This window comes from Diceros bicornis, chromosome 16 (assembly GCF_020826845.1).
Source record: "Diceros bicornis minor isolate mBicDic1 chromosome 16, mDicBic1.mat.cur, whole genome shotgun sequence".
In the NCBI taxonomy this organism is placed as follows: domain Eukaryota; kingdom Metazoa; phylum Chordata; class Mammalia; order Perissodactyla; family Rhinocerotidae; genus Diceros; species Diceros bicornis.
In genome coordinates, this window is record NC_080755.1 from 53,150,871 (window position 1) to 53,178,328 (window position 27,458).

The 27,458-nt window shown below is 43.1% G+C and overlaps 1 protein-coding gene across 3 annotated transcripts in view; it reads left to right on the plus strand.

Annotated features, from left to right (window-relative positions):
- Nucleotides 1-1,718: 1,718 nt before the first annotated feature.
- The window catches only part of ZCCHC2 (zinc finger CCHC-type containing 2), a 55,137-nt gene continuing 29,397 nt past the window's right edge, over nt 1,719-27,458 (plus strand). For 2 of the 3 annotated variants that reach the window (XM_058557264.1, XM_058557265.1), the window contains exons 1-5: nt 2,284-2,997; nt 15,884-15,995; nt 18,575-18,651; nt 21,149-21,220; nt 25,403-25,515. In XM_058557264.1, coding sequence (XP_058413247.1) covers nt 2,302-2,997; nt 15,884-15,995; nt 18,575-18,651; nt 21,149-21,220; nt 25,403-25,515 — 1,070 coding nt within the window. In that variant the 5' untranslated portion in view covers nt 2,284-2,301. Of the gene's footprint in view, nt 2,998-15,883; nt 15,996-18,574; nt 18,652-21,148; nt 21,221-25,402; nt 25,516-27,458 lie in introns of all 3 variants that reach the window. The other variant, XM_058557263.1, reaches the window with a different exon arrangement.

Here is a 27,458-nt window from a genome sequence, read left to right on the forward strand (position 1 = left end):
AAAAATCACCTCAGAGGTAAAGTATTAGCTTACTACTCAATATCCTGATCTAGACAGGTGACTCACTCTGGACCTGTGAATGTCTAGCAAGGTTAATATCATTATTGGTTGCCTAAAGTATTTCACTCTAAACTTCAGAAATGTGTGAACAGGAGATGAGATAGGGTAGAAGATTCTAGGGCAGCTGAGGTTTACAGCAAAAAGGGGCAAGGATTGTTAATAAAAGTCCTTACAAACTTCTCTCTTCATTGTAATGATTTCTATACTACACCCAAAGAATAAAAAGAAATAGCAAATTACATGAAAGAATGGCTGTCATATATTTTGCCAATCTCAAATGTGTTGACAATAATTCTCTGTCTCCCCTGAAACTGATTTAGGCTTCACTTCAGCCTTTTACTGAATTATAAATTAGTTTCTTAGGGCATAAAGTTGTGAGATAAAGAGGGCTCAGAATAAGCTGTCCCAACATTTTCTGAAAGAGTTACAATGTGATTTTTTTTATATACTCCTACTGTATATCTATAGTAGGTCTTAATTTAAAACTAAGGATTTTTTTAAAAGCCCATCTTTTTTATTAGCCCTCAAAAGATCCAGCTGAGTTTTAAAAATTTGGACTATATTGCTTAAAAAAAAAAAGCAACAGTGCGAGAGAGACATTTTGGAGGTCTTCAAACCTTAAAAATGTAACAAAACTAAAAAAAAAAAAAAAGGTTGAAAGCCTGTCAAGGTGGTAGCTTATTAAATTCCTCGGGTCACAGGGAATTCGCACCGGCACAAAGATTCAAAATGTTAGTGCTAGGCACAGAAAGGTTATTTAGCAAATCCAACCACTTCCCAAAGACGGAGGCTTTGGGGGTTTTTTGCCAAACTGTCGTGGAAATAATTTCCAAGGAGCGTTACAGACGAGAGGCAACCGTTAGGCCAGGGGCGTCCACACCAGCGCGTCCCCCCCGGCCCAGAGGCCGTGGAGTCCCAAGTCGGGTCGCCTCTGCGCCCCGGGGCCGCGCGTCCCCAGCCCCGCACGGTGCAGCCAGCGCTCGGCGAGGGCGCTCGCCCAGGATCCAGGCGTCCGGGCCCCCCAACCATGGCCACAACCCTGCCTCCCGACACAGTTCTGGGATCCGCAACCCAGACACTGAGTCAACACAAGCGATCCTTGCAAAGTTGTGGGGGGAATTATCCCACTGCTGACTTCCAGAAAGTCGGCCAGGCTGCGGAGAGGTGAAAGAGCTCAGCTCGGGTGAACGCGCTCACTTCAGAGGAAGCCCCGCTCCCGGGACGCGTTCAATGAGGCCGCGGACGGAACGGGGCGGCAGCCCACGGGAGAAGGCACAGTCAGCGGTCAAGAGTCGGCCTGGGGCCCTTGGTAAAGGTGAAATTCCCCACTTCCCTCCTCTCACATGGGCTTTGCCGCGCTCCTGCACACCTAGCCGCCGCCCCACCGTCCCACCCACCTCCTCCCTCCCGCCGGCAAACATCAGACATTAGGACCGCGCGGAGGCCACCGAGAGGGAGGCGGCCAGGTAGCAGCTGGGCGGGGCTTCTCGGAGAGAGGCGGCCCCTGGGGGCGGGGAGAGCTGCGCAACCGTCGGCTCGGGCGGCTGATTGGCTGAGGTGCCAGCGCGGAGCCCGCAAGCGTCTCCGCCCAGCCCGGCCGCTCCTCCTCTTCTCCCAGCCGCTCCGTCTGCCCCGGCTCGCGAGGGAAGCGCTCAGGCGCCGCCACCCCAGCCCAGTGCGGACGACGGGAGAGAAGGCGGCGGAAGGAGGACGCGCTCGCTCGCTTGCTCCCACCCGCACCCGGGTTCCCAGAGCCGGCGCGGAGCCCAGGGGGAGGAGCCGCCGCGGGCACGCCCCGCCTCCGGCCCGGGAAGACTACGCCAGCGACCGAGCCGCCGGCCGCCGCCCCCTTCGCCGGCCGAGACCCGCCCCTGGCCCCGGCCCTCCCCCGGCGGCATGGAGGGGCCCCGCTCCTGACGGCTGCGCCGCCGCCTCGGCCCCCGCCCCCCCTCCCGGCCCCTCCCGCCCGCCTCCGCTTGCATGCCCGCGCCGCCTTAGCCGAGGATGCTGAGGATGAAGCTGCCGCTGAAGCCGACGCACCCCGCGGAGCCGCCGCCCGAGGCGGAGGAGCCTGAGGCGGACGCGCGGCCAGGCGCGAAGGCGCCGCCGCGCCGCCGCCGTGACTGCCGCCCCCCGCCGCCGCCGCCCGCGGGCCCGCCGCGGGGCCCCCAGCCGCCGCCGCCGCCGCCGCCCCGGGGGCTCGGGCCGCCTGTTGCTGGCGGAGCGGCGGCGGGGGCGGGCATGCCGGGCGGCGGCGGCGGGCCCGGGGCGGCGCTGCGCGAGCAGGAGCGGGTGTATGAGTGGTTCGGGCTGGTGCTGGGCTCGGCGCAGCGCCTGGAGTTCATGTGCGGGCTCCTGGACCTGTGCAACCCGCTGGAGCTGCGCTTCCTCGGCTCGTGCCTGGAGGACCTGGCGCGCAAGGACTACCACTACCTGCGCGACTCGGAGGCCAAGGCCAACGGCCTCTCGGACCCGGGGCCGCTGGCCGACTTCCGAGAGCCCGCCGTGCGCTCGCGCCTCATCGTCTACCTGGCGCTGCTGGGCTCGGAGAACCGCGAGGCCGCCGGCCGCCTGCACCGCCTCCTGCCCCAGGTGGACTCGGTGCTCAAGAGCCTGCGCGCGGCCCGGGGCGAGGGCTCGCGGGGCGGCGCGGGGGACGAGCCCGGCGAGCGCGGCGAGGACGGCGAGGAGGACGCCGAGAAGGACGGCTCCGGCCCGGAAGCCGGCGGCGCCGAGCCCCGGCCCGGCGGCGGGCTGGGCTTCAGGGCCCAGGAGGAACTGCTGCTGCTCTTCACCATGGCCTCGCTGCACCCGGCGTTCTCCTTCCACCAGCGGGTCACCCTGAGGGAGCACCTGGAGAGGCTCCGCGCCGCGCTCCGCGGGGGCTCCGAGGAGGCGGAGTTGGAGCCGTGCAACTTCGCCGGCCCCGGGGCCCAGGTAAGGCGCGCGAGCCTCCTCCGCCCGGCGGCCTCCCTGGCCTGGCTCTCGGACACCCCTTGGCCGAGCCTCACCCGGCGCAGGTGGCTCGGAGTCCCCACCCCCAGCTCTCAGCCCCGTACTACTGATCTTCGTTTTGCTGGGCCGCTCAGTTCAACCCCCCACCCCCACCCCATGCACACCCAGGCACCCGCCATAACAGAATGCTCTAGAAGTCTCTTCCGTGCCGGAGTTGCCACGGAAAACATGGAGCTCTCAGCCCGCGTGCCCCTCTCGGGTGAAGGGTCTCGGGACATTTTTGGCTTAGAGTATTTTTCGCTTAGAGCATCTCTCGGGCCCTAGGTGCTAGGAAAGGGAAACGCTGGAGGAGCCAGGGTGGGAGCCGCAGTCCGGCCCCGGGCAGTGCCTTTCCTGTCTTGCCGGCTGACGCTCCGGTTACATGTTTGAAAGCTCTGCATTACTCCTCGGGGAGGTGTCCTAAGGTGCGCTCCCGGCGGGCGGCCCTTATCTTTGGCACAGAGGGGCTTTACTTTTTGCTCAGTGTATGCCTAAGTTGAAAGGAGTTATAAGGGTCTTTTGGCTCCTGCTCAGAGAACTTAATGTTTCTAAAAGAAATCTCATGTGGAGATCTGCGAATTGACTCCAATTAGTGAAGTAGTAGCGCAGGTTGGGTAAAGAAATCTCTCCTGGGGCGGGCTGGTTATGCCCTTTGCCTCTGGCATAACCTGCTTTCTAACGGGTTGGAGTCGTGCCTACAGATTTGGGTCTGGGGATATTTGTTGGGCCTTTACTATAGGCGTAAATGTCGTTTTCTAAAAAGTCATTAAACACCAAAGTGTAGTAGACGAGAAGCCAGATGAGTCACTTGTCGCAAACATCGAAGAAGCCGAAATTTTTATAGAGCCATGAAAGCAATTTAATAATAACCTAGGCCCGATATAAAATCCTTGAGCGTGACAATTTAATGGAGGAGAGGGGAGTAGGTTTCAGTTAGAGTAAAAACTATGTACAATAAGAGTTTGTTTTCGTGGTTCATTTACTTAGGTATTAATTTGGATGCCATGCTTTCCAATTGAGGTGATTTCCAGAATGATATGTTGGAAAAGGGGATTTTTTTCCCCCTCATTGCTTGAAAGTTAATTCAACTTATATATCTGTGTTATTAAATACCCTGGAACTAAAACTGGGCATTGTATTTCTCTAACGAGTGTGTAGACTCAATATCCATAGAATCAAGAAATTGGAGGACTGGAAGGGATTCAGCGATAATCTAGGCTGAGCCTCTCCTTTTAAAACTAGCCTTCTGTTAAGTGACTAACTCATTTTAGGACATATTATCAAACTCAGATGTAGTAATGCTAGTACCCAGTATTTTCTTGGTGAGCTTGAAATTTTATCATCTTCCACTGTTTACTACTACTGTGCCACTCTGTATACTCATGGCAAAAACTTACCACTCTTCAGCCTACTCACTCAAATAATTCCAAAAAGTCCTTATGCCACTGCCATTAAATTTAAGAAGCCTGAACTCAAGAGCAATACGTACTTATATATCTTATTTTTAAGAATTTCTTCTAATAGTATATATTGTAAAAATAACCTTAGATTGTAGGTGTAATGAAAATGTCCCACAATGGAACAGTTTATATCATTCCATATTCATATTCCAACAACGGTAACCAATTTCTGATTTTTAACTGCTACGAGTCTTTTTTTCCTTTAAATTTTGCTTGTAATGCGAGTGTTGGAAGGCGACTAGAGGAAGGGGAGAGATGCGTGCAAACCAGAGTAATGAGATTTTTATCTTGACTGCAGTGTGTGGCCTTTTCTGGCAGCCAGTGGCTGCTGGGAGGAGTGGACGAAGTGAGGCTGGGCATCCTGCCATTAATTTCAGCGCATCGTTACTTCTCAGGCAGTGCCCGGTGCTGTGGCCGTCAGTTGAAGTGCGGGAATAAATCATAGGGGATACTCGTACTATAGGTGACGCTGAAGGCTATTTCTAGACACTGGTGGTGTGCTGAACTTCTTTCTCCAGTAGTTGTTGAGGGTTATCGTAACAGATCATTTGCGTCGCATTAAATTGTTACAATCCCGCATCTTTTGCTTGTTAGCGTGGACTCCGGGTCCCCCAGCTGTGGCGTGTTCTGGCCTTGAAGACATTTCCGCTGCAAGGATTTTGTTGCTCCCAGGCTGTCACTCCGGAGGCTGCAGATGGGAGTGGATTGATTTCAATCCCGATTCACTGCAGTCCGACCCGGCTGTTCCTCGGCCTTCGCCGTCGATGCGCTCCGGGGGAGGCACGGCCCACCTCCGAGTTTGCAGGGAGGCGCCCGCATGTCGCGCCGGAGGGCCCCGGGGTCTGGCGCTGCCGCGGCCCCGCAGACGGCCGCCGGGGGCCTGTCGCGCGGGGCTTCTCCCTTCCCCCGCCCTGCAAGATGGCGGCCGCGCGCCGCCCACGTGACTAGCGCCCCGCCCCGCCCCTGGGCGGGTGGCTGAGGATGGGCCGCGCCTTGGGGGGAGTTCCCTCGGCCTCCGCTGGGGGGGGCGAGGCGAGGGTGGGCGGGGCGAGTGGAGAACCACGTGGGTGATGTACTCTGCGAGTGCTAAGGGGGAATTCGTGTGGCACCCTTTCATTGCCCCGAAAGTAACCGTTAGATACATCTATGTAACTTTTTAATTGCATAGGAATCGTTCTGTTTCTTACTACTGTCTATCATCCATCCTGAATGGAGAAAGGAGAACTTTTAATTTTCTTTTCCATTAGAGTAAGAGTATACTAGCCCAGAAGAGTGTTCCTGCTTCTTTCAAGACTTGTATCCAGTACCTAATATGCAGCAGCTTCGCGTTAAAATAAGTAAATAAATAAATACTAATGACGTTTACAGGGAGAACATGAGCTGTAATGCGAATTTTGTATTAATTATATATGCTTTCAAGTTGACCAGGCCCAGCAACCGTTTGGTGACATACCACGGTTACAGTGTTAATAGTTGAGGTGATAGGTCCACAAACTTGCCACTGGAATGTACTTACTAGATCATTTTAGAAAGATGGAGGAAGATTAAACTACATTTTTAAGAGTAATATTTTTAGGATTTTCCTATGTGATTTGGATGATTTTAGAGTAAATGTTACATTGGATTACAGCTTAAATGTTGGCATTGCTTTTTGGAGACTTGTGCATAAAGCTCATGTTCTTCAGAACTGCTGTGGATTGTCAGTCACTTGTATAAAATTCAACCAATAGGCGAGTAGGAAGTAGTGAAAATACTCAGCAGTGTCCTAGGAAAGTTGGGTGATTGGTGTAGTTATGTGTTAAGAAAGTTACAGACTGCATATATAGCATATCTGGAAAGACCTGGTTTTAAAAATGAGTCTCTTCTTGTTACGAACCCTAACTATAAATAATGTGTTAGCAATAGCAACAAAAACTGTGTATTTCAGACAATGATAGTTCTGTTGCTTTTTCATTGAAAAGAGGAAAGACAGCCACGCTTCCTCTCCTTGAATGCCTAAAGACACCTTTACCTGTTCATGAAAGTGGGTATTCTAATTTTGGAGATTTAACCCCCAATTAGCAACACAAAAATGAAGAAAGCATAAAATCCATAGACTGGGGCCGGCCGGGTGGTGTAGCGGTTAAGTTCGTGCACTCTGCTTCGGGGCCCGGGGATCGCAGGTTCGGGTCCTGGGCGTTGACCGACGCTCCACTTGTCAAGCCGTGCTGTGGTGGCGTCCCATATAAAGTAGAGGAAGATGGGCACGGATGTTAGCCCAGGGCCATTCTTCCTCAGCAAAAAGAGGAGGATTGGCAACGGACGTTAGCTCAGGGCTAATCTTCCTCACACACACACAAAAAACCAGAAACAAAAAAGAAACATAGCCTGTCTTGATAGCGTTAGTGGTCAATATCGTTGGTCTGGCATGTTTCTCTGGAGATTGTGTTTTCAGTATCCTCAAAATGTAGTTGCTTGGCAAATAGTACTAATGTTTGAATTAAGGATAGAAACTGAAACTTTTGATAGTAAAACACACGTTCATCCTGTGTCTTACTGTTTTTTGAGTTCACGAAGCATATTTGAACTCACAAAAATTAAGTGGCCCATTGGTCATTTACTTACAGAAATAAATGAGGTTACTAAAAAAGAAAACTGCAAAATTGTTACTTTCTCATAGCGTAGGTTAATTAGCTATATTGTGCTTGACAGAGCAAGTTCTTCCACTCATTTTAATAATACAGATAATGTGTTGGTAATGTTGGGGCCTGAAAAAGAAAGCTCTTTTCAAAGAGTTTTAACATAAACAGTCCTGCTTTAGAATAACTTGAATATGCATGTGGCAGCCAGAACCCTAATGAGAGTACTGACTTAAAATGAGAAGGGAGAGGTTAGTTGTCAGGATTTCAGCTGTTGTTGTATTAGGCGCTAAAAAGATGCTTTCTAAAAACGATTTTTAAAAAGAACAGTTCTAATGCTCACAGGTAATAAATACCTTTATTTAATTTATTGGTCAGTGCTAGGAGATTTTACAGTGAATAGTATCCCTGGAGCAGGGCACTGTCTGAGGCTTTCCTCTCTCCTATGCGAGGGATAATAACAGTGCTTATGTTAGGATTAATGACCAAGTGCTTGTAGAGTGATGTCTGGCACATGATCTTCAATAAATGTTAGCAGTTATAGGTAAAAGTTAAGTCTTGTTCGGAAGGTAGAGGAGTGGGTACAGCATCGCACAGATTGAGAATGGGGAGCAGAACTAGCCATGTCTTTTATGGGAAATTTTAGGTTGCTTTGGCTGCAGCAAGGAATAAAAGCAGTTCAGTTATAAATGCCTTTTGGAAAGGGCTTTTAGAATATCACAGTTACTCGTGATTATTTTAGTAGCAAATGGGAGATATTGGGTATCCTCCCGCAGTTTTCTTAGGTTTTTCTGTGCAGTGGTTTTCCCAGCTAAGGAGAACTCAGGGAAGGTCTCACTTGTTATACCTCAGTAGGAGAAGGGGGTGGTGGAGATGGAGAGGAAGCAAGTTCTTTTCTTCACATTAACTAATGTAATATACACACACACACACACACACACACACACTTTTTTTTCTTTTACTGCTTTTTGTGGGGGAGGGGACAGGAAGTGTGTTGTGAGGCCATCAAAGGCCTTGAAGAGTGATAGCCGTGTTTAGTAGAACCCTAGACTTGGAAATTCCAGCTCTGTCACTAGCTCTTTGATATTAACGAGGCCACTTAAATCCCTGAGCCTCAGTCTTACAGTAAAATGGGGATAATAACTTTCTTTGGAGGTTGTGGTGGTTGAAGTAATGAGATAAGATGCAAAATAATTCACATACTGTCTTGAAGACAAATTCTCTGAGAATGATGCTCAGTGCATTTTTCTTTTCCACTAAGTTGCAGCCATCGAGATTGTTATATCAGTTGTTTTCAGGAATGGGTTTTCTTTTTCTTTCACCTAATAAAAATCCGTACGGTATAGTATTTTCTATATTGTCCTCTATTAACCTACCTCTAAATTGATTGGTGTCCAGGAAGGACAGGTAATTGAAAAGATAGTATTTCAGATACATTTATTTGGAGCAGTTATTCTTGTTAATACTTACATTGTAAAGTTCTGGTATGCTACAGATAAATAAGCCCAAAGCAAACATTTCTCTGGGTCACAAATCATTAAGATACGTATTCTCCCCGTATTGGCTTTGAAGATGGGAATGGAGAAAATACGTATTTTGAATTTGGATTCTCATTAACTCCCATGCAGCCATAATTTACTTAAATCTTTATCCAGTTTTCACAGTTAGCTGGAAAACTATTCTACAATTTAAAGCTATATTGCAGTTTTAAGTTACATAATTTTTCATTAGCTCAGGGCACAGACTGGAATCCATGGATAATTAAGGAACATTATTATATCTTTTTTATAGAAGCTATTAAATTAGCTAATTTTTACGCTTATTTATTTTTGTCCTTCCTTGAGAAATATTAAGCTAAATTTTTATTTTTTTAAGGGAAGTGAGAAGGCCTGCGCTACCCTCAGAGCAGACTGAGCTTCACTTGTACTGACTCTGTTTTTCGTTATGAAGGACTGTGTGGAACAGCACTCCCTGTATTCACAGAGCATGCTTTGTCCCAAAAGCGTCCTTCATCAGTGTCAACAGTCGCTCTAGAAGGGAAGTGCCTAATAGCATGTTCATGTTACAGGTGGCAGAGCTGCTGGGTGCTTGGTAGTCCATTTCCTTCTCTTCTTCCAATGCTCCAGGCAACATTTGGCCTTTAATTCCCTTCTAAATGTCGTAGCACATTTATGTGCTAAATGTTTTATGTTCATTCAAGAAATAACTTATTCGAGGTCAGATTTAGGTTTTGAAAAGATCACTTTGGCAAGTTTAGTCTTTCCGAGTTTCAGACTGCTTGGTATAAAATAAGAATATCATCACCATTTATTGCATATAACGGCTGTGAAGATGAACATGGTATGTATGAAAATGCTTGGTAAACAAGAGACATATATATATATACATATATATCAGTCTTATCTCTCTCTATCGGTGGTTTAGAGAGTGAATAGCACAGTTTGGTTGCAGTGGATGAATAGAAATAACAGAATTTTGAAGAGGTAATAGGAGTGAGTTACAGAGGGCCTTGAAGGTCAGATGAAAGGAATAAGTTGTCAGCAGGTTGCAGTGGGAGCCAGTGCAAATTTCTGTGTGCGCGCACCTGTGGTGTGTCTCCTTGAAATGTCCACTGTCACTTTAAACCTAATATCTATGAAAAAAATGCTTCGTTGATTTAGGAAAAAAAATCTTCCAGGCTCATCCAGTTCTCTGAATAGTACCGTTATACTTCTAGACACTCGGATTTGCTTGATAACCGTAATCCTCACCTCCCCTCATATCCTGAATCCACCCGTTCCACATCCTGCTGACACCATTCTCTTGGGGACTTGATGCCTAGACTTTTATAGTGGTCTCCTAACTGATTCCCCTGCTTTTCGCCTTTTCACCTCTTGCCAGTGGATACCACTGCCAGATATATCTTCCTAAAGCAATATTGAATCATGTCACGTCTTGTTGTAGTGACTGATGGAGCCTGGCCTCTAGGTCTTTGGACTCAAAATTCCCTTTTCCCACTCTTTTTCATACTTCTACCTTTCATTCAAGGCTGGTTTACACCATCATTTCTGACATGTTCTCTGGAATTGTCCCTGTGGCAGTCATCTCATAAGATTCTTTGCCACCTCTGAATTCCAGGAGCATGTGTATCCTGTGTTATAATTTTGCCACTTCTGCTATGACTCTTTGACTTACATAACATATAAAATTCACTTTCTCTCCTAGATTTTAAGTTCCCCAAAGGCTCAGGCGTCACATATCATTTTTTTGTAAGCATTGCATATAGTGTCATACGTGCTCAGTCAAAATTTCCTATACTTAGGTTTTTCAGATATAGCTCTGAAAAATACCAGTATGATAAATTGCTTTAAGACAAAGTGCATCAGGCAGTGATTTTTTTTTTGGTCTTGTATTGAATTATACTTATCAGCTACCTTATAAAAATATTTACACCTATATGGTATAGGCACAGTTGCTTTGGAAATAACAATAGGAATTGTTTCTTTAGGTAAACAGGCATAAAACAGTATAGATTTGAACTGAATCGTCAATGTGTGAATGCTGAATAGTTGTGCTTATTAATTACTGTTTCAAAATCAGACCATTTGTACTCCCTAAGTTAAATAAGCTTTTGTGTGTGAGGGTGCATAAATTGGTGAAAACCTATGGGGATGTTTTGATAGGATGGAAAGTGGTAAATTACAGACTATTTTCTTATTGTTTGGGTAGTTATCTGTAGTTGTCTAGTGTTGATCTCTGGTTTATGATTTGCTTGAGAGGCAGTGGGAGTCAGATACAGAGTTGAGATTGTACCTTGCTTATGATCAGAAAGTTGAAAACTTACTTTGGTCACTGAGTGAGCAATCTATAACCTAAAAGTTGTGGAATTTTTATGTTTCTTGTTACGAATGCTTAAATTGGGATAGTTAAGAAACATAACTTTTCTGCAGTATAATTGATTTTTGAGTATCAAATGATTGAAATTCAGTGGTGGTTCCAGAACAGACAACATAGTCACATGTGAACCAAAATGGTGTAGTGTTTGTGGAGTACTTCCTTGAGAAAGAGGTCATCGTACTTATAGAGAGGTTGCCTGTTGAGAGAGTAGTGTTAAGTGGTTTTGTTAGTTTGGGGAAGGCACCTGTTCTAACAGGTGGAATTAAATGCAACTCCTAATGCATTATTTCCCAACACTAATATTTACCAACCTGTAAATCACTTACTGTCAAGAATCTTGCTTAAACTCTTCAATTTTTCAATTTCTACATGGTTCCAGGAACATTTCCTCCAGTGGGGGTGAAGATTGTGGCTCTGCTGCAGGAGCTAGAAGTCCCTGCAGTGCTGCTGGCTGTCAAGCTTCTGAGCCCAGGGCTCTCTTCCTACCAAGGACCCCTTCGTGTCCCCTCGCTCTCATCTGTTGTGGGGTGGAGCTGTGAAGGAGAGGGCAGCTAGAAGGTCATATCTGGGCTAGAGAGGAGAGGCGCACCCTCTCTGGATCCTCTTGTACTCACGTTCGTGGATGTGTTCTGTTAACCTCACCCAAGAACATCCTGGCAAAGTGGGGATTTAAAGATTTGGGGGCTGCTAGCCCAGGGAGATAGCAATTCCTAGTACAACCTCCTAGTTCTAGGGTAAAAGAGGAGATCTTTTCCCTTCCATGGTAGGACAAAAGGTAGGTAAAGGAAACACGGATGCTGGTGCTAAAAAGTGGGGACACAGTTTTCGTCTGGCCTGAGAATCCATTACCACTGCCCCTCTGCATTCTATACCTTTTTAGTTTTGTGGTCCAATACGGTTTATATTTTTCACAGTCCACCTGTCTAGTACAGATGGCGCTATTCAGGTTGCAATAACAGAAACGTGAAGGGAGTTTTACAAGGAAAACATCAAGGCCAGTTCTTGGGTAAAAAGTGCTGCCCTCACTTCTCTTTCATTCTCCACTCCCCTCCTCCCCAGTAGGCTTCCGTGTCAGCATTCTTTTGCCAGATCTTCCCTAATTGTGCACCTGGCAAGTTCAGTTCTCTAGAAAAGACAATGACATCAACAATTTTAATGTTTTTTTATTTGTAATAAATTCATAAAGTTCCCAAAAATACATAGAAAGTTATAGGGATGAGTTTCCCTCACCCATCTTGTTCCACCCACCCCGTTCCAGTCCCCCTCTACTCTGCACAGATATCCACTCTTCATAAATGTCATGTTAAGAACAACTGGTGTAGCTGCTGTTGCAATGGTCAGGTCTGGTCTGTGGACTGATGGCAGAAGAGGATACACGGATTCAGCAAATCGTTTGGCTTCCTCTGCATTCAATAGCTCGAGTGCATTTACCCGTGCTTTAAGATGGTTAATTCTGCCACGCTCGTCTTGCTGAATTACCTTATACCCACTTTCTAGTTAAATTGAACAGTTAGTTACATGGGAAGTGAATCCACGATCATAGCAGAAATCTGTATCATGCTGTTTCTGAGCTGTTGATTCATTGGTCTCCCTCCTTTTTGAACTGTTTGACATAACAGTTTTGTTGTTCCGTAGCACAACTTTAATACATTAACCAGCTATGTTTCTTCTCACACTAGAACCTCCCTTTTATCAGATGTTATAGGGTGATTCGAGGCATTACCTTGGGTTGGTTTGTGCTATTTCATTGAGTAGAGATGAGACAAATGTCTGCTTTGTCTACCACATCCTCTCAATTAAAGAGGCAGACAATAAATAATTCTTAAATTCTCCCCAACTTCTTCCCTCCTCTTCCACCGAAATGGAGGAAATTTGACATCTCAGTAATGTTTCTAATAGTAAATCATTTTCCAACTTTCAAAGCAAGACTTTCTATGAATCTTGCTTAAATAATAGCATATGCTTTAGTTGCAAGCCTAGTAAAGAAGAGAATGTAAAATCTATAACTGTGAAACATATCATCCCGAAACTTAGTGGCTTAAACCAACAACCATTTTTTATTTCTCATAGTTCTGTGGGCCAGGAATTTAGACAGGTAACTAACAGCAAGGGTGACTTGTCTCTGCTCCAGGATGTCTGGAGATGCAGCTGGGGACTGGAGGTCATCTCTCTCTCTCCTGCCCCTCTCTTTATATGGTCTCTAGCACGGCAGCCTCAGGGGAATTACACTTCTTACATGGTGGCTCAGGACTCCCAAGAGCAAGCGTTCCAGGAGTCCCAGGCTGCAAACCTTTGTATGACCCTCAGCAAGTGGAGCATCCCCTTCATCACATTCTGTTGGTCGGGCAAGTCTCTAAAGCCAGCCCAGACCCACTGGTTGGGGAATTAGATCCGCGTTTCAGGGGGAGGAGTATCAAAGTATTTTTGGCTATCTTTACCACAAAAACTTAATAGGATGTTGTTATGTACTAATGTTAATATTCTAAGTCTCAGTTGATGAGTGTAAAAACTTCTGAAAAAGTTAGTAAATTTAGTAAAAAAAAAAAAAAACAAAAACCAAGACAAAGAAACTCTTAATTTCTGCTTTTTTTTAATAGAGAATGTCTTGGTATTTTATAAATTTACAGTCTGCGTGGAAGGACTAGAGGAAACCTGTAGAACGTTGTTAGATGAGCTAAAATAAACTCCATCTACAGTTTGAACTTTGTTAAAGTAAAATGAGGCCAATGTTACCTTAGTTCTCATGGTATGTTTTCAGAGAAGAGTCTTTTTAGGGCTGTCCAGCCACTTGACTATTTCACAAACTTTCCCCACATTTAAGAAATCTCAAGTGTGTAATTGTGATGGATCTACATGTGTAAAACTTAAATCTGAGTAATCTCTGGAATGAACGAGATGTGCAGCTCACCTGCGTTGCATGATGTGTGGATTTGAGCTAACCATGAGGAGCCTCGCCATAGGACAGAAAAAGCTTTACTTAATGAATTATAGAAAGGAGAAGAGCACACGCATACTAATGTTCTCTGTGTTCCTGTGCATATTGTTACAGGCTTAGAATTTTTAAACTTCATCTTCTTAATCCAAGCAGAGAAAAATTTTCCACTTTTCATTTGGTTTTTACTTTCATTTAACTAATCTTTGTAAAATGCCAGTTCTGGCATGTCATCTGCCAGGTGTTTTCATGGGAACCTGAACTTTTAATAGAGAAAGTGGGTGTAATTCTGCTCTATAAGATACCATTAAACCAATATTCTCAGATTTTATGGCTCCCTTTCCCCTACTCAAAGTAAAGAAAAGCATATGTGACATGTAGAAAAGGGGAGACAGCAGAACTGACAACCATTCACTGTCGAGACTAGTAAACTCCATGATTCTGATCTCTGTAGCTCATGAGGCATTAGATTAAATTTTTATTAAATTAATACAGTTTTAAATTTTATCAATAGTTTCTAAACTTAGTCTAAGTAATTTTATAGCTCTGATACATGCTGAGACTTGGCGGGGGAATAAAACTTAATTAGTAGATATTTCATAGGTTGATGAACTTAGGTCCTTTGTAGTAAGTGATTCTATGGTCTGGTTAGGATGTATATGATTTTGTTATTGTTAGAAGAATTCCTCTATCTTTTTTTAATCAGTAATATTGAAAATTCGTGAATGCCGTCATGCTAAATGTTTCAGTGGTTGGATGTTGACTTAAGAGGTCTGTGCTCTCTTTCTCATGAGGTGGTTTGTGTAGACAATCTTTATTTCTTTGGATTTGTAGGTGAAGACAAACTGTAAGACTGAAGCTTAGCTCCCAAGAGAATCTAACGTGATGCTTTATTCCCAGAAATAGAGCTGTCAGCTGGCGACCCATACTCATTGTCAGGCCAGGATGCGTGATTAGACAGCAGAGCAAAATATTTTATGTTAGGATTCTTGGGAAGTTTAGAGTCTTCTGTTTGCCTCATTTCTTTATGCAATTAAAAAAATTAATGTATATTATTTATTGCAGATTTGTAAAATTGTAATTGGTTCTTGAAACTGAGGTGATTTTGGTCTGAGTAGTTTTTTGAGATTCTGAACATTAAGGGAGATAAAGTGTGAGTTGTGATAAAGAACTGTCACAAGGCTCTTTTATTTTTTGGCTTAATCAGTGTGTTATAGCAACAAGATATTACGTGACAGTGCTTGAATTCTGGGGAGCTGTGTGTAAGATCAGGATGCTCTTTGTTACTCCAAGCAGCAGTTCTCCTAGGAGAAAACTTACTCCGGTTTACTAATGACGGTGATTGGCTGAGCAAACTCAATTAGATTTAGAGCGCCCAGTTGCTATTAGATGGTTGACCGTTGATAGTAAACGCACTGTCCAACAGCATTCTTGTTTAGAAAGATTTGGCATGAATTGATACCTTTTGTAAAACTTTTCCCTAGCAAAGCATCTTGTTAGACTGTCACTAAAACCAAGTAATGAGTAAAAATTGCATAATAAATGATGTAAAAAATGCAAATGCCCTAACATATGGGGATTGGCATAAAGGGAACCATCTTTTATATATGTTCCTTCAATTCTGGTTCCCTTTGGTATAGAATTGACGTCATTGGCAATTCTGAATAGTAACATGCCTTATGTCCCAAGAAGACTGAGTCAGTAAATAATTGATAGAATATTACGGTTAAATGAAGATAAATATTGATACTTCTCCTTTGCCTTACTGCTCTGACACTTTGCACCTTTCTGCCCTTAATGTGTAATCACCTATTTGATCTCTAAAAATTGCTATTAAAATAGTTGTTATTAAAAGTATAAGACTTTAGTCTGGTTTATTTTTATGGAATTTACTATTCTTAGTCTATGGTATAGATTAACACATGCCCCTCTTTCTCGTCTAGAATGACTCTGCTCATGGTGATTACATGCAAAGTAACGAGGCCAGTTTAATAGAACGAGCCCCAATACCTCATGATGGACTTACTGTGGCACCTCATAGAACCCAACGAGAAGGTATGCTACATTTTTTGTGAACTTAAAGCATCTATACATGGAAAGATTGCAGACTCTAACTCTGCTCTCTCCTTTTTGGAGTAGAGAAATCCTCCTGGTCGTAGGTTTACTTCAAATACTAGTCCTCACACTTCTTTGAGTTAGAGTCTGGGCTCCCGCTCTGCAGCACTTGGCCTGACCTAGCGTGTGCTTACTTGATTCTGCCTTGTAGCCTCTTGTCTTCAGTCTGGTTGTATACTTCTGGAGGGCAAAGAACTTAACACATTCCCGAAGTGTTTAGTATATAGTGCTTTATCTGTAGAATGTGCTCAGCATCTACTGAAAAAATAAGTTTTACAGAAGGTCACTGTAAGAGAGTGAAGAACTGTCTTAGAAGTCCATGCTTCCTCCAGTAATGCAGTTTTCAAGAGGGCTGGGATGGGGGAGTAAAAGGACATTGCCATCTGAAAAGAAATGAGTTCAGATATTCTCTTAGCATTTGGGGAGTCCATTAACTTGTGTTGAGGGAAAAATTGAAATGGAAAATGTAGACTGCTACCTGGGCAGCCTTGGAAGAGTGAAGGATATGCAGTGAGCATCACACTCAGTTATAACAGCTTTGAATGGATGCTTTTTGTCTCCTTTTAGTCCCAATAATAATCTTTTTTGTGTAATAACATGTTTCTCACAGAAAAAAAGTATGTATGAATGTTTAATGTTTAAAAAAAAAGTTTACCTAATTACCACTTCTATTCAAGACTATTAAACTATTTGAATTATAGACTACTTAAACCAAGCTCACATGTTAGTAACCTAAAGCAGAGTTTGGTTTTACAACGAAGGTCCGTTTTTTTTTTTTAATAAAAATATTTAAAAACGTGAAGACTATGTCAGAATGCTAACAATTAGCTGTAAGGTGGTACTATAGATGATTTTCCTTATATTCTTAAAAACAAATATATGTAATCCATACTTTGCATTTTCAATTTATGAGGGTTGGAGGGTCTCCCATTATCGGCCATTCCTCACCACATACTCTGTTGTCTTATTCATCTTGATTCTGATAGAGCATAGCAGGCATACCTTGAAATCAAGGCTGAAGACAGAGCTGTGTTCCATACCCTATAGTGCCCCAGTGGTCTCTACCTTTAGTCCACTGATTTGCAGAAGTACAGCTGCTTTATATTTCTGAACATAGATTAGTTCAGATGGTTTTTATTTAGTAGTGTCATCCTTTACATCATTTAGTGGAAAAGCTCCTGAGAATAGCTGACCTCCCTCCTGCGCTGTGGCCTTTATCACTGCAGTGCTTCTGAGGAGTTACAGGCTTCTCACCTGGCTTTTGAGACTTTTGTCTCCATCCTCAACACTTCTCACCCACTAAGGGGAATTGGCCCAGAAGCAGGCCACCAAACACTATATATTTGGAAAGTTGGCCCAAAATACTGGTAATCGTATCTCCTTGGTTTAGTATGAAGTCTGTTTACCAGCAGATGTCAATATCCCTGTGTTTCCTGCTTTCTCATTGCCCATCTTCCCTGGTCTATAACAATCTTATTTCTTCCTGTTTACTTTTATTACTTTATATTTTCTACTTCATCTATTTTAACTTCTTCCTCTAAGGCAAAATGAATCCTTCCCTCCTCTTCTCCATCTCCTGTCTCCAGAAACCAACAGTGTCTGTTGAGTCACTTTCCTAACTTCTTCCGTGTGACTTTTATCATCTTCATTACCACCAGCCTCATTATTAAGTACTATTTCTTTCATTTATACCCCGAACAACAATCTTTTTTTTTTCCTTAAGTCCTTACATTATGCTTAGTATACTGGCTCTTTTCAGTTTGTAAAGAGATTTACTTCCTAAGGTGATACTTTTATTAAAGGTTGTGTAAAATGAGTAATTCAGGGATTTGCATATTTGCTTATTACTTCATGAATAAGCTGATCCTCTTATCCAGTTCAATTTAGAGTAATTGTTCTTAAGTCACTAATATAATTTATGACCACTATTTTATCTGTATAGTAAATTGTAAAAAAAAATTTGCTACAGTGAACTTTCATAGTTTGTTATTAATGTTAAGTTTGTGTTACCATTATATGAAATTAAGGGTCACATTTGAGAAAAAGAATTTTTAAGTTTCCAATAGGAAGGAAATTTATATTTCATATATTACTTTTGAAAGATTTTTTTCCAATTAAAAAAAAACTAGATATTTTCTAGTTTACACCTGCTATGCATAAATAATTGAATGAATTTGAGTGCTGTATTTGTGGTAATCTGAATAAGAAACATTTTTGAAGATTATCATCCCGAAAAATAATCTTCACTTTAGGCGCCTTTTGTTATTTATCTCTGGTGCTCAGCAGAGTGCTTGAAACTACTCAGGCACTCAGCGTGCTGAATGGATACAGAAAAAATTACTTCACGGATGGATGGCACATTGCTGTGTTTCTGGGTTTTTTTGTTTTATTTCGTGATTTAGGGCCAGTAGTAAGGATGAAGATAAATAGCTTTAATCGTTGAGCATTTGTTAAGTTGGGTAAACTGGAATGTGTGTCTAGTCTCTGTAGAACAAGTCAGCATGTTTTCTTTCTTTCAGCTGTGCACATTGAGAAGATAATGTTGAAAGGAGTCCAGAGAAAAAGGGCTGACAAATATTGGGAGTACACCTTCAAAGTAAGCTACTCTCACCCCCAAAGATAACCTCATATCCTATGTTAAGTGAGCTTTTGGAAAGAATGAAAATTGATCTTTGGAAAAACTTATGGCAAGTTTGTTAATTTAAGAAAAGCTATACATATGTATACGTTTGTCTTAATTAAGGCACCTTACTGTTTTTAGTATATACAGCATGGTTTGCCAAGTTTTAAAAATTGCATCACATTAAAATCACTGACAATTTTATTAAAGAGAAATAAGAGCCTTAGATTTAAGGTGTAAGAAACATCTTTAAAGTAAAAGTCAGCACTTTCACCAGTATTTTTTTTTTTTTTATAATTTTATTTATTTATTTATTCCCCCAAAGCCCCAGTAGATAGTTGTATGTCATAGCTGCACCTCCTTCTAGTTGCTGTATGTGGGACTCGGCCTCAGCATGGCGGGAGAAGCGGTGCGTTGGTGCGTGCCTAGGATCCGAACCCGGCCCGCCAGTAGCGGAGCTTGTGAACTTAACCGCTAAGCCACGGGGCCGGCCCACACCACCAGTATTTTTTAAATCAAGATCACGGGCATTGTCCTTTCCTGGCATCGTTTTCCCTGATATTTTTCTCCTCCTCTCCTTTTTCGCGACAGTGCTATTCCCGGGCCTTTGTTGCCTTGTCTTATCTCTGATTGCTCTGCTGTCATTCTGCCCTTCACACAGCTGTCTGATTAACCATAGAGCCCAGCTCTGTTACTCCCCACGTCTCCTTTTTGCCGGTTGACTGTAGTGTGGACTCCTTGTCCACGTCTTCCTTATTCCTCCTGCTTGGGCTTCACTGTCTAGCCCTTCCTCCTAAGGTTGGACTGCACGTGCCTGGAGGCCTAATGGAATGACACCTTGTTTCTGTGCTACCTCACTTCAGTTCCTCCCCAGAGGTAGTGCTTGCCAAACTTTAGCTGTACCTTTCTTCTTAAGTCGTTTCTCATCCTCCAGCAGAATGTTTTTTCATTCATCCAAGGTATACTACCATCTCACCTTTCACTTCTTATAGGTGGGTTACATGTTTTTTCTTTCCAGTAGGTTACTATCTCATGGAGAGCGGGAATCTTCATCCTCTGTTGTCCCACCGTATCTGACTTGCTTAGTACATTTGTTGAATGAATTTCAGAACTGTGGCTTCTGCTTTGTGGGAGAAATATCCTCAGCGTGCAAATTTTAAGTCCTTATCTCGACGTTTCACTGAGCAGTTCTGTAACACATGGCACCAGCCACACTTGGCTCTCCTCGTTCAGTTACACTGGCTCTCCTTTTGTTGCTGGAGCTCTTAGCTTGTTCCTTCCTTAAGGCCTTCGTTGTCCCCTCGCTCTGGAAGGACAGTCCCCAGCCCGTGGTACAGCTGACAACCTGCAGCTCAAAGACTGGCTCAGCTGCCCCCTTCTCCAAGGTCTGTCCTGGTGCCCGTCTGTGCGCCTCTCCCCGCTCCTGCATCATGCCATGTTTGTTTTCTTTGGAGCGCTGATCACTGATGAGAATCCTAGTATTCATTTGCTTTACTCCATCTCCTGCACTGTACTCTGCCCTCAGCCAGCAGAGACTCCAGCTGTCTTGTCCACTCCTGTATCCCTTTCACTGAGAGCAGTGTCTGACACAAGTAGCTGCTCAACAAACTGAATAATTAAAAATCGTTTAAAAGATGTGCCAGTTAATAAAGATATTTGCTTTGAGGGTTGCTCAGAGGGTTGCTAGGTAAAATTTTGTGTATATTTTTAAGTGTCTGATTAATTATGATATGATTAGTTGGTAAGGCTTAGATATTAGTATAGTTCAAATATTTACTTAGCTCAAATAATTGTAAAGTAGAAATTATTCATGGGCCACCGTGGAGTTGGCTGAATTATAAAAGTATCCCAAGAGGTAAGGCGCATAATAGGTGTCAGTTCTGGCTCTTCCACTTACTTAGGGTCGAATCTAAGTAAGGTAACTTTTGAGTTTTACTTTCTCCATCTGAAAATGGAGATAGTCATACCTGCCCCATCTGCCTTAATAGGATTCATAAACTATAAATTCCCGTGAAAATACAATATGATACTTCCAAAGAGAGGCAGTAAACTCTAGTTATTACTCTTAAGAATGTGTATTTAATAAGTCCCAGGAAATAGAATTTTTATCTTTTTTGGAACACAGATCTAGACTGTCAAAGTGTCATTGTAGGGTCCTGCAACCTCACAAAAAGGAATGTAAGACATTTCCCTTTCTGAAAAACTACTAAAACATAGTCACATTTTTTTAAAGACAGCTTTTTAAAAAAACCATGCAGTTTGAAAGGAGTTACTAAGATTTTTTTGAGTAGAATATGTCAATTTACAGTTAATTGTAACAGTATTGAAGAAATTATGACAATGCCAGATTAACTTTATATTTCTGATTGTTAATCTTAATAAGTAAGGCCCTTTGTTTTACACATGGTTTTTTTTTAGCCGGTTCCTGCCTAAAGAAATAACTATATAATATGTGTGTGTTTTTTTAAATCAGGTAAATTGGTCTGATCTTTCAGTCACAACAGTAACAAAAACCCACCAAGAACTACAGGAATTTCTACTGAAGGTAAAATTATAGATTTTGTTCTTAAAATGATTTTTACCTAATATACAGAATCCTGAAACCTCAATATCAAAACAAACACCAGGAAAATTAAGACACATAAGGAAAGGTTGGCTTAGAACTCTGCATGAACATTAGCTGTAGAAAACGTCATGTTATTCTAAACGTAAGTTTTCTTACCTTACATTACCAATATAAGGAAATGATGAAGGGTTTTGTTTTCCACATTTTTAAAAAAATGAAACCTTATTCCTAGTTCCTTGCCAAGATGTATATTGTTGGTGGCTGCTTACCGGGTACTTGCTGTGAAAGTGCATCTGCGAAATGCGGTGAGGCTTGTTTGTGTTAGTGGTTCTCAGACCTGACAGCTGTTCACCTCCCTCTGTGGGCTTCCTTAAATACGTCTCCATTTGTTCCTTCTTTGAGTTCCAGCCTCCCATCCGCTTCCCCCCGTGAGAGAATCTCCAAAGTGTTGAGAATAAGGAATAATGGAAACATCTTATACAGACTTGCAGAGGTGAACAGTATCTTAGATCATTTTGTTCAAACCCTTGCTTGTTTCTTATACTAATTTGATTTTATTGAAAAGCTTGTGAGTAGAGATAAATATTGAAAGGAGGGAATAGATTAAATGGTTAACCAATAAATTAGTATTTCTCAATAGGCAAATATTTTAAAATTTATTGTTCATAGGGAGATAAAGCACAAAGTCCAGAAACAGGAAACATTCCCAGCTCAATTACTAACTTTTGGGTAAAGGTGTGACATAGTTATTGAACCTACTGAAATTTTCAGGACAGTGCTGGTTTTTAGGTTGTCTGCTTGTCACTCTAAATATATTCTTTCAAATCATGTGGGTCTCTTCATTCTTAAAGCTGGAAGAGGCTGTCACCCCAGCCTGCAGCGCTTTGAGCAGCATAGTAGATGCTGGCTCTGAGGAGCGCAGAGTTTGATGTATTGTCACAGTATTAGTTCCGCTGGGTGAAAACACCCAGGGACGACTTGAATATTTCCATTTTGCTGTGGCTTATTTTCAACTTAGGCTCTCTCAGTTAAGGGCTGAGAACTTCCACTTCAAGCTGGTGACCTGACTCCGTGTAAAGATGGGGGGTCATTAATTTCCAGTCACCGAAGGTCATCTGCACGTGGCATGTCAGCTTTAGACAGTGTGGTGAAGAAGGAGAGAGTGGTGGAAGGAGCGAGTGTGAACACCGTTGTCCAGGGAAGAGAGCCATCAGCCCCCTAAAGGAGAAACTCACTCCTGGCTACCGTTCTGCCTATTGAAGAAACTGAGAAGGGCTGTCCTACGCCACCCGCACACGTGCACTTTTAACATCTCTTCTACTTATTTCTCTTTTCTGTCTCTTGATGGAGTAAATTTATCCAAATTTGGGGCAAGTAATCGTGAGCAGGATTCATTTGGGTTAGAGAGCAACAGGCTTCCTTTCCCTTTCTTCTGTGCCCTTTCTAGGACAGATTCTAACGCTGGAGGGTAAGTTTCGGGAATAGAGAGCCCAGGCTGAAATGCTCGCAGTGTGGAGCCTGGCACCGAGTGCCACGCTGCCACCTGTCAAGGCCAGGTACTTAATGCGCTTGGTGGGGGGTGCTACTGCCTGTCCCCTGTGCCAAGAGAATTAACGGAGAGAGCCCATGATGGACCCCCACCCAGCCTGGGCCTAGCACCTGGTCACAGGCTCTCCTACTGGGTGTCACTAATCTTCAGCTACTGTTGGCCTTGACAGATTTCATTTTTTCAGTCATACAATTTTTCTAAAAGTTGAGGTGCTTTAAAAAAATATAGCCCAAATAGTTCACTCTTCAGAATCACAGTAATTAATGATCCCCCTGTTTAGCCAATATCTGAATATAGTATTTTTCTAAAATAAGACAAATGCCTTATCAAGTTATGTGAAGTAGTTGGCAACATTGAGTACTTCTGGAAGAGAACTGCCTATTATAAAACATGCTTTTAAGTTTACCATATATCTTTTTCCCCTTTTCCCCTTCCTTTCAAAATCATCTACAAAAGTTAAGAGCAAAAACTGTCCTTTTGACAACCTGTGCATGCTAACAACCTTTAACTTTTGTAGATGCTGCTTAACTGCACTTACTGTTTGCTATAATGTGGAAGAGTGAGTTGGAGGTCAGTGCTTTCAAATCCTCCTTTTCCGTATAAAAGGCAGCCTCTGCGCTCCGCCTCCCAGTCCCTTCCCCTGCTGCTGCTTCTCACTGTTCTGACACCCTGTCTCTTGTTCCTCATGACCAGAGTGGAAGCTCCATGGAGGCAGGGTTTCTGTTTCTTCTTTCACTGCTGTATCCACAGCGCCTAAAACAGTACCTAGGACAGGGTTGGAGTTTGGATATTTGTTGACTGACTGAGTGAGTGAATGAACGAGACGAGTTCAAAAACTGAATTTTAATGAGGTTTTGTAGACAGTTGTCCACTAGGCGTCAATGTTTTTAAAGAAAAGCTTGTCGTAGCGAGGTATCGGTGCCTCCCAGCACTCTGAGCTTGTGCTGAGGCTGAGCCCAGGCTCTGTAGCTGAGGCTGGGTATGCTGAAATGAAGACCAAGAGGTGAGAAAATTCTTGGGAGTGACTGGAATTGAAGAGACGTGATTTAAGCCTGTATTTTTAGCAAATATGCCTTCCTCTAGGCCTGAAAATAGTCCTGGGAAATTGAAGATAAAAACGGCTTGAAAGTAAATCAGTTTGCAAATACTAATGACTACATATCCACACTCTGCCCAGTCACGAGAACAGTGGTTGACTAGGTGAACGTTTATATACTCCGGCCTTCCTGTATTTAGAAGAGCCATCAGCGATATGGTAGTTGAAGTAGACCTCTCCACTGAAGCTTATTTTCTTTGGCTGTGTACAGATATTCAGGAGAAATCGTGTTTAAAATGGGTAATATGATATATACCTAGTGTCCTAAATCTGTATTAAAATGATGTTATTAATGTGTAAATATTGAGATGAATAGTCATTTCTTTGTTTGGAAAATATGTGGATTTTAGAACTTGTTTTTTCCTGTTAGTGGTCAGAGGACATGATTTCCACACTGGGTTAGTGGAATGCCTGCAGAGCCTTTGACCTTATTGGATTAATAAAAGAACCAGGAGGAGCTTCATTCTGACATAGTATCTTAATTCCATAGTCTCTCTGTGCCTAAAATTAGTAATAACTTTATGCTACGTTTAGGAAAGTTTCCATTTCTGAATTGTTGACTCAAAATGCTTATTTGTCAAAAGAATACTTACTTTGGGTTCTCCAATTAAAGATCAATATGTAAATTGACAATTTGTATAGATCATTATATTCTTGCAGCTCCTTAGATACTATGTTAACGTTTCTGCTCTTAATTTTAGTGAAAGTGCCAGTAATTCAGAAGTTAATTGCAAAAATTAGTTACCAAAAGTCAAATTTAAGACTTTGATTTCTTGAAAGTCTTAGTTAGTTTTATAAAGAATCAATTTATTAGGCATTTTAAAAAGTAAACTAGTTAATAAATAAAATGACTTAAAATTTTGTTTTAATTTAAAAATTGTCTTGGCCAAGCGATGATTTTTTTGTGGTTTCTTGTCCATTGCTCTGAGGGCACCTCTGTCACATTGAGGAAAAGGTTACTAAACCTTCAGTTAGTGTTTTTAATGTAAGATTGAGAGTTTTCACCCCATCTTTCACACCCAGTTCTTTATTTGGTGCATAGCACTGGTAGTCTGACATTGCCTGAGATTCAGATGTAAAACAGGAGGCACAAAAGTGATAACTATAAAGGCAGAGATAACACTTTTCAGAATACTATTTGAGGATAAAAATACTAGCTGTGCTATGCAAAACGTCCCATGTGACTACAGAACCTTGGTGTGGGTGTCATTGTAGTGTGGCTTGCGGAACTTAGAAGGTTAGGAGCGTACAGGCATGTCCCCGAAGCATGTTGAATGCTGCTGGGTTACTCTGCACCTCTGGGGAACCCTGGGGGGTGCCCAGAAGGCAGACGGGTGTTTCCTAGTGGAAAAATCCATGCTGCTTCAATATGGGGCCCTATGTCATGAAGATTTAGAAAAGGAACTGCTTTTGGATGATTGCTGAGCAGGAAGCCCTTATCTTTTATGCCTCTGGTTTGTAACATTTATCAGTAAGTGAGAAATTTAACATTAGCCGTGCTGTTTTTCTCTTCTAGCTTCCAAAGGAATTGTCTTCGGAGACTTTTGACAAGACCATCTTAAGAGCCCTGAATCAGGGTTCACTGAAGAGGGAAGAACGGCGACATCCTGATCTTGAACCCATCCTAAGGTAACTGTCGACCAGATGCTATCACAGCAGCGTCACAGACTGGATCACGGGCTGTCTGGAGGACTCAGAATGGAGTTTTAAGGGAGATCACAGAGATTCTTTCTCTGCAGTACTTTTTAAAGTGGACTTTTAATCCATGTGTTATTTAGGTCTAGACTCAGAGTAAGAGACACCAACCTAATTTCTTTTATCGTTATACTCTTCAGATCTTTGATATCATAAAGAGTTGCTTCTAAAATACACAAATATTCAGTGAAACATATTTACTCCATAAAATATTTATTGAAAGAGACCCTTGTCCAAGAAGCTCAACTTTGGAGATGTTTTTTGTTTGAAGTTGTCAAGTAAGATTAGGCCACTGAGCGGGAAGGTGAAAGGAAACCACACTTCTGAACGCCTGTTCTTCTGTACAGTGGTGGTTGCGGAACAGCGGTACTAGTTAAGTTACAACTGTGGTAGTTGAAGCACAGTGGTGGTGGTTGAGATCCAGTGGTGGTAAAGTCAGGTCTTTGCCCTCGTGAGGTTGATGGGCTATTGGAAAAGCTGGGTTTTGTGAGATGAGCATTAAATATGCTGCCCGGGGCGTACAAACCCTGTCTTGGGTTAGCTCCCTGAGTATCCTTTGCACCTGTAGAGAGAGGAAGAGATGAAGATACAGGCAAGTGGGGATAATTGGTGGCACAAGGTACGCAGGCGGGATGGGTGTGGATATAGGTAAATTTACTTGTTTCATGATGGGGAGTTGAGAGATGTCTTGCTTAATGGCTTATGTTTTTTCTAAAGTAAGAGATTTGCTTAAGAGAGGGTAGTTGAGGATGGGATATCAAATGTTTGCAAGTAGAAGGGATTTAAAATAGTTGTGTGAGGATGTGGAGAACAGCCTGATAAAGGAAGCCTAGTGAGCTGGACAGGGTTTGGAGTCCAGTTGACATTGAAGATCAGCAAATTGTAGTGGTATTGGTTTGTCCTGCTATGTGAAATTTTTTTTTGGACAGTTGGGTTCATAGTATGAAAATAGGATGAGTCATAGAGTAGAGTGAACTGCAGTTGGAGAATAGGCATCATGGAGAAATCAAGTAATCAAGCAGAGAGAATCAAGTTGAGATTAGAGTGTGAAATGTCTGGGTTAGTGAGTTTTGAGGTGAACCAGTTCCTTGTAATGCTAGAGGTTTAGGGTGTTGTTTTGGTGATGGTTGCACTCACCCCTCTCTGAGGGCTTCCCTTTAGGAGAGATGAATTAAGGATTAATGGCCAAGGAAACAAATGCTGTTTTAGTGGAAACTTGCAGTTTTTCAATAAGTAAAATAAGTAAAAGCAATGTGGGAGCATATATGGCTTAGAGTCAAGGCTTAAGTGAGACTTCTTATTATCTGCCCTCTGAACCTAAGACAGCCCAATTTGGGAAGCTGACTTGCTGAGGCAGAGGGAGCGAGAGCAGAGATGTGCATCAGTTAATGTAGTGACCTCCCCCTCCTAAGTGAGAGGCCTGGTGGGTATTGTCAGGAGGGATTGGGGCTGGGAAGAAGGGATGAAGGTGTGCTCCTCAATAGAGAGAAGCAGAAATCTGGGAGGGAGAGTATTTTCATTGTTTGACAGATCCAGGGTGTGACTATGGGAAGTAGATGACTTAATAAGATAGGAGATGGAGGAAATCCCTGGGGAAAGGCAGCCAGACAAAGAGCCTGGAGTGTTTGGTGGTCACCTGTGTGGATTTTGAAGCCCCCCAGCACGGTGGAAGTCTTGGAGTAGAGAAGATACTGAGGCAGGGGCCAAAACTGAATATAAATGTGTAAGAGTGACTTGAAGGTTGGTACATGACTAGACTAGGTGAAATTGGGGGTTGGAGTGGCTGAATGGCAGCTTGACAGGAGTGCTCCCACCCTCACAGCCCGCACACAGTAGGAGAGGAAATGAGCATCTTCCACCTGAGTGGGCTGTGAGGA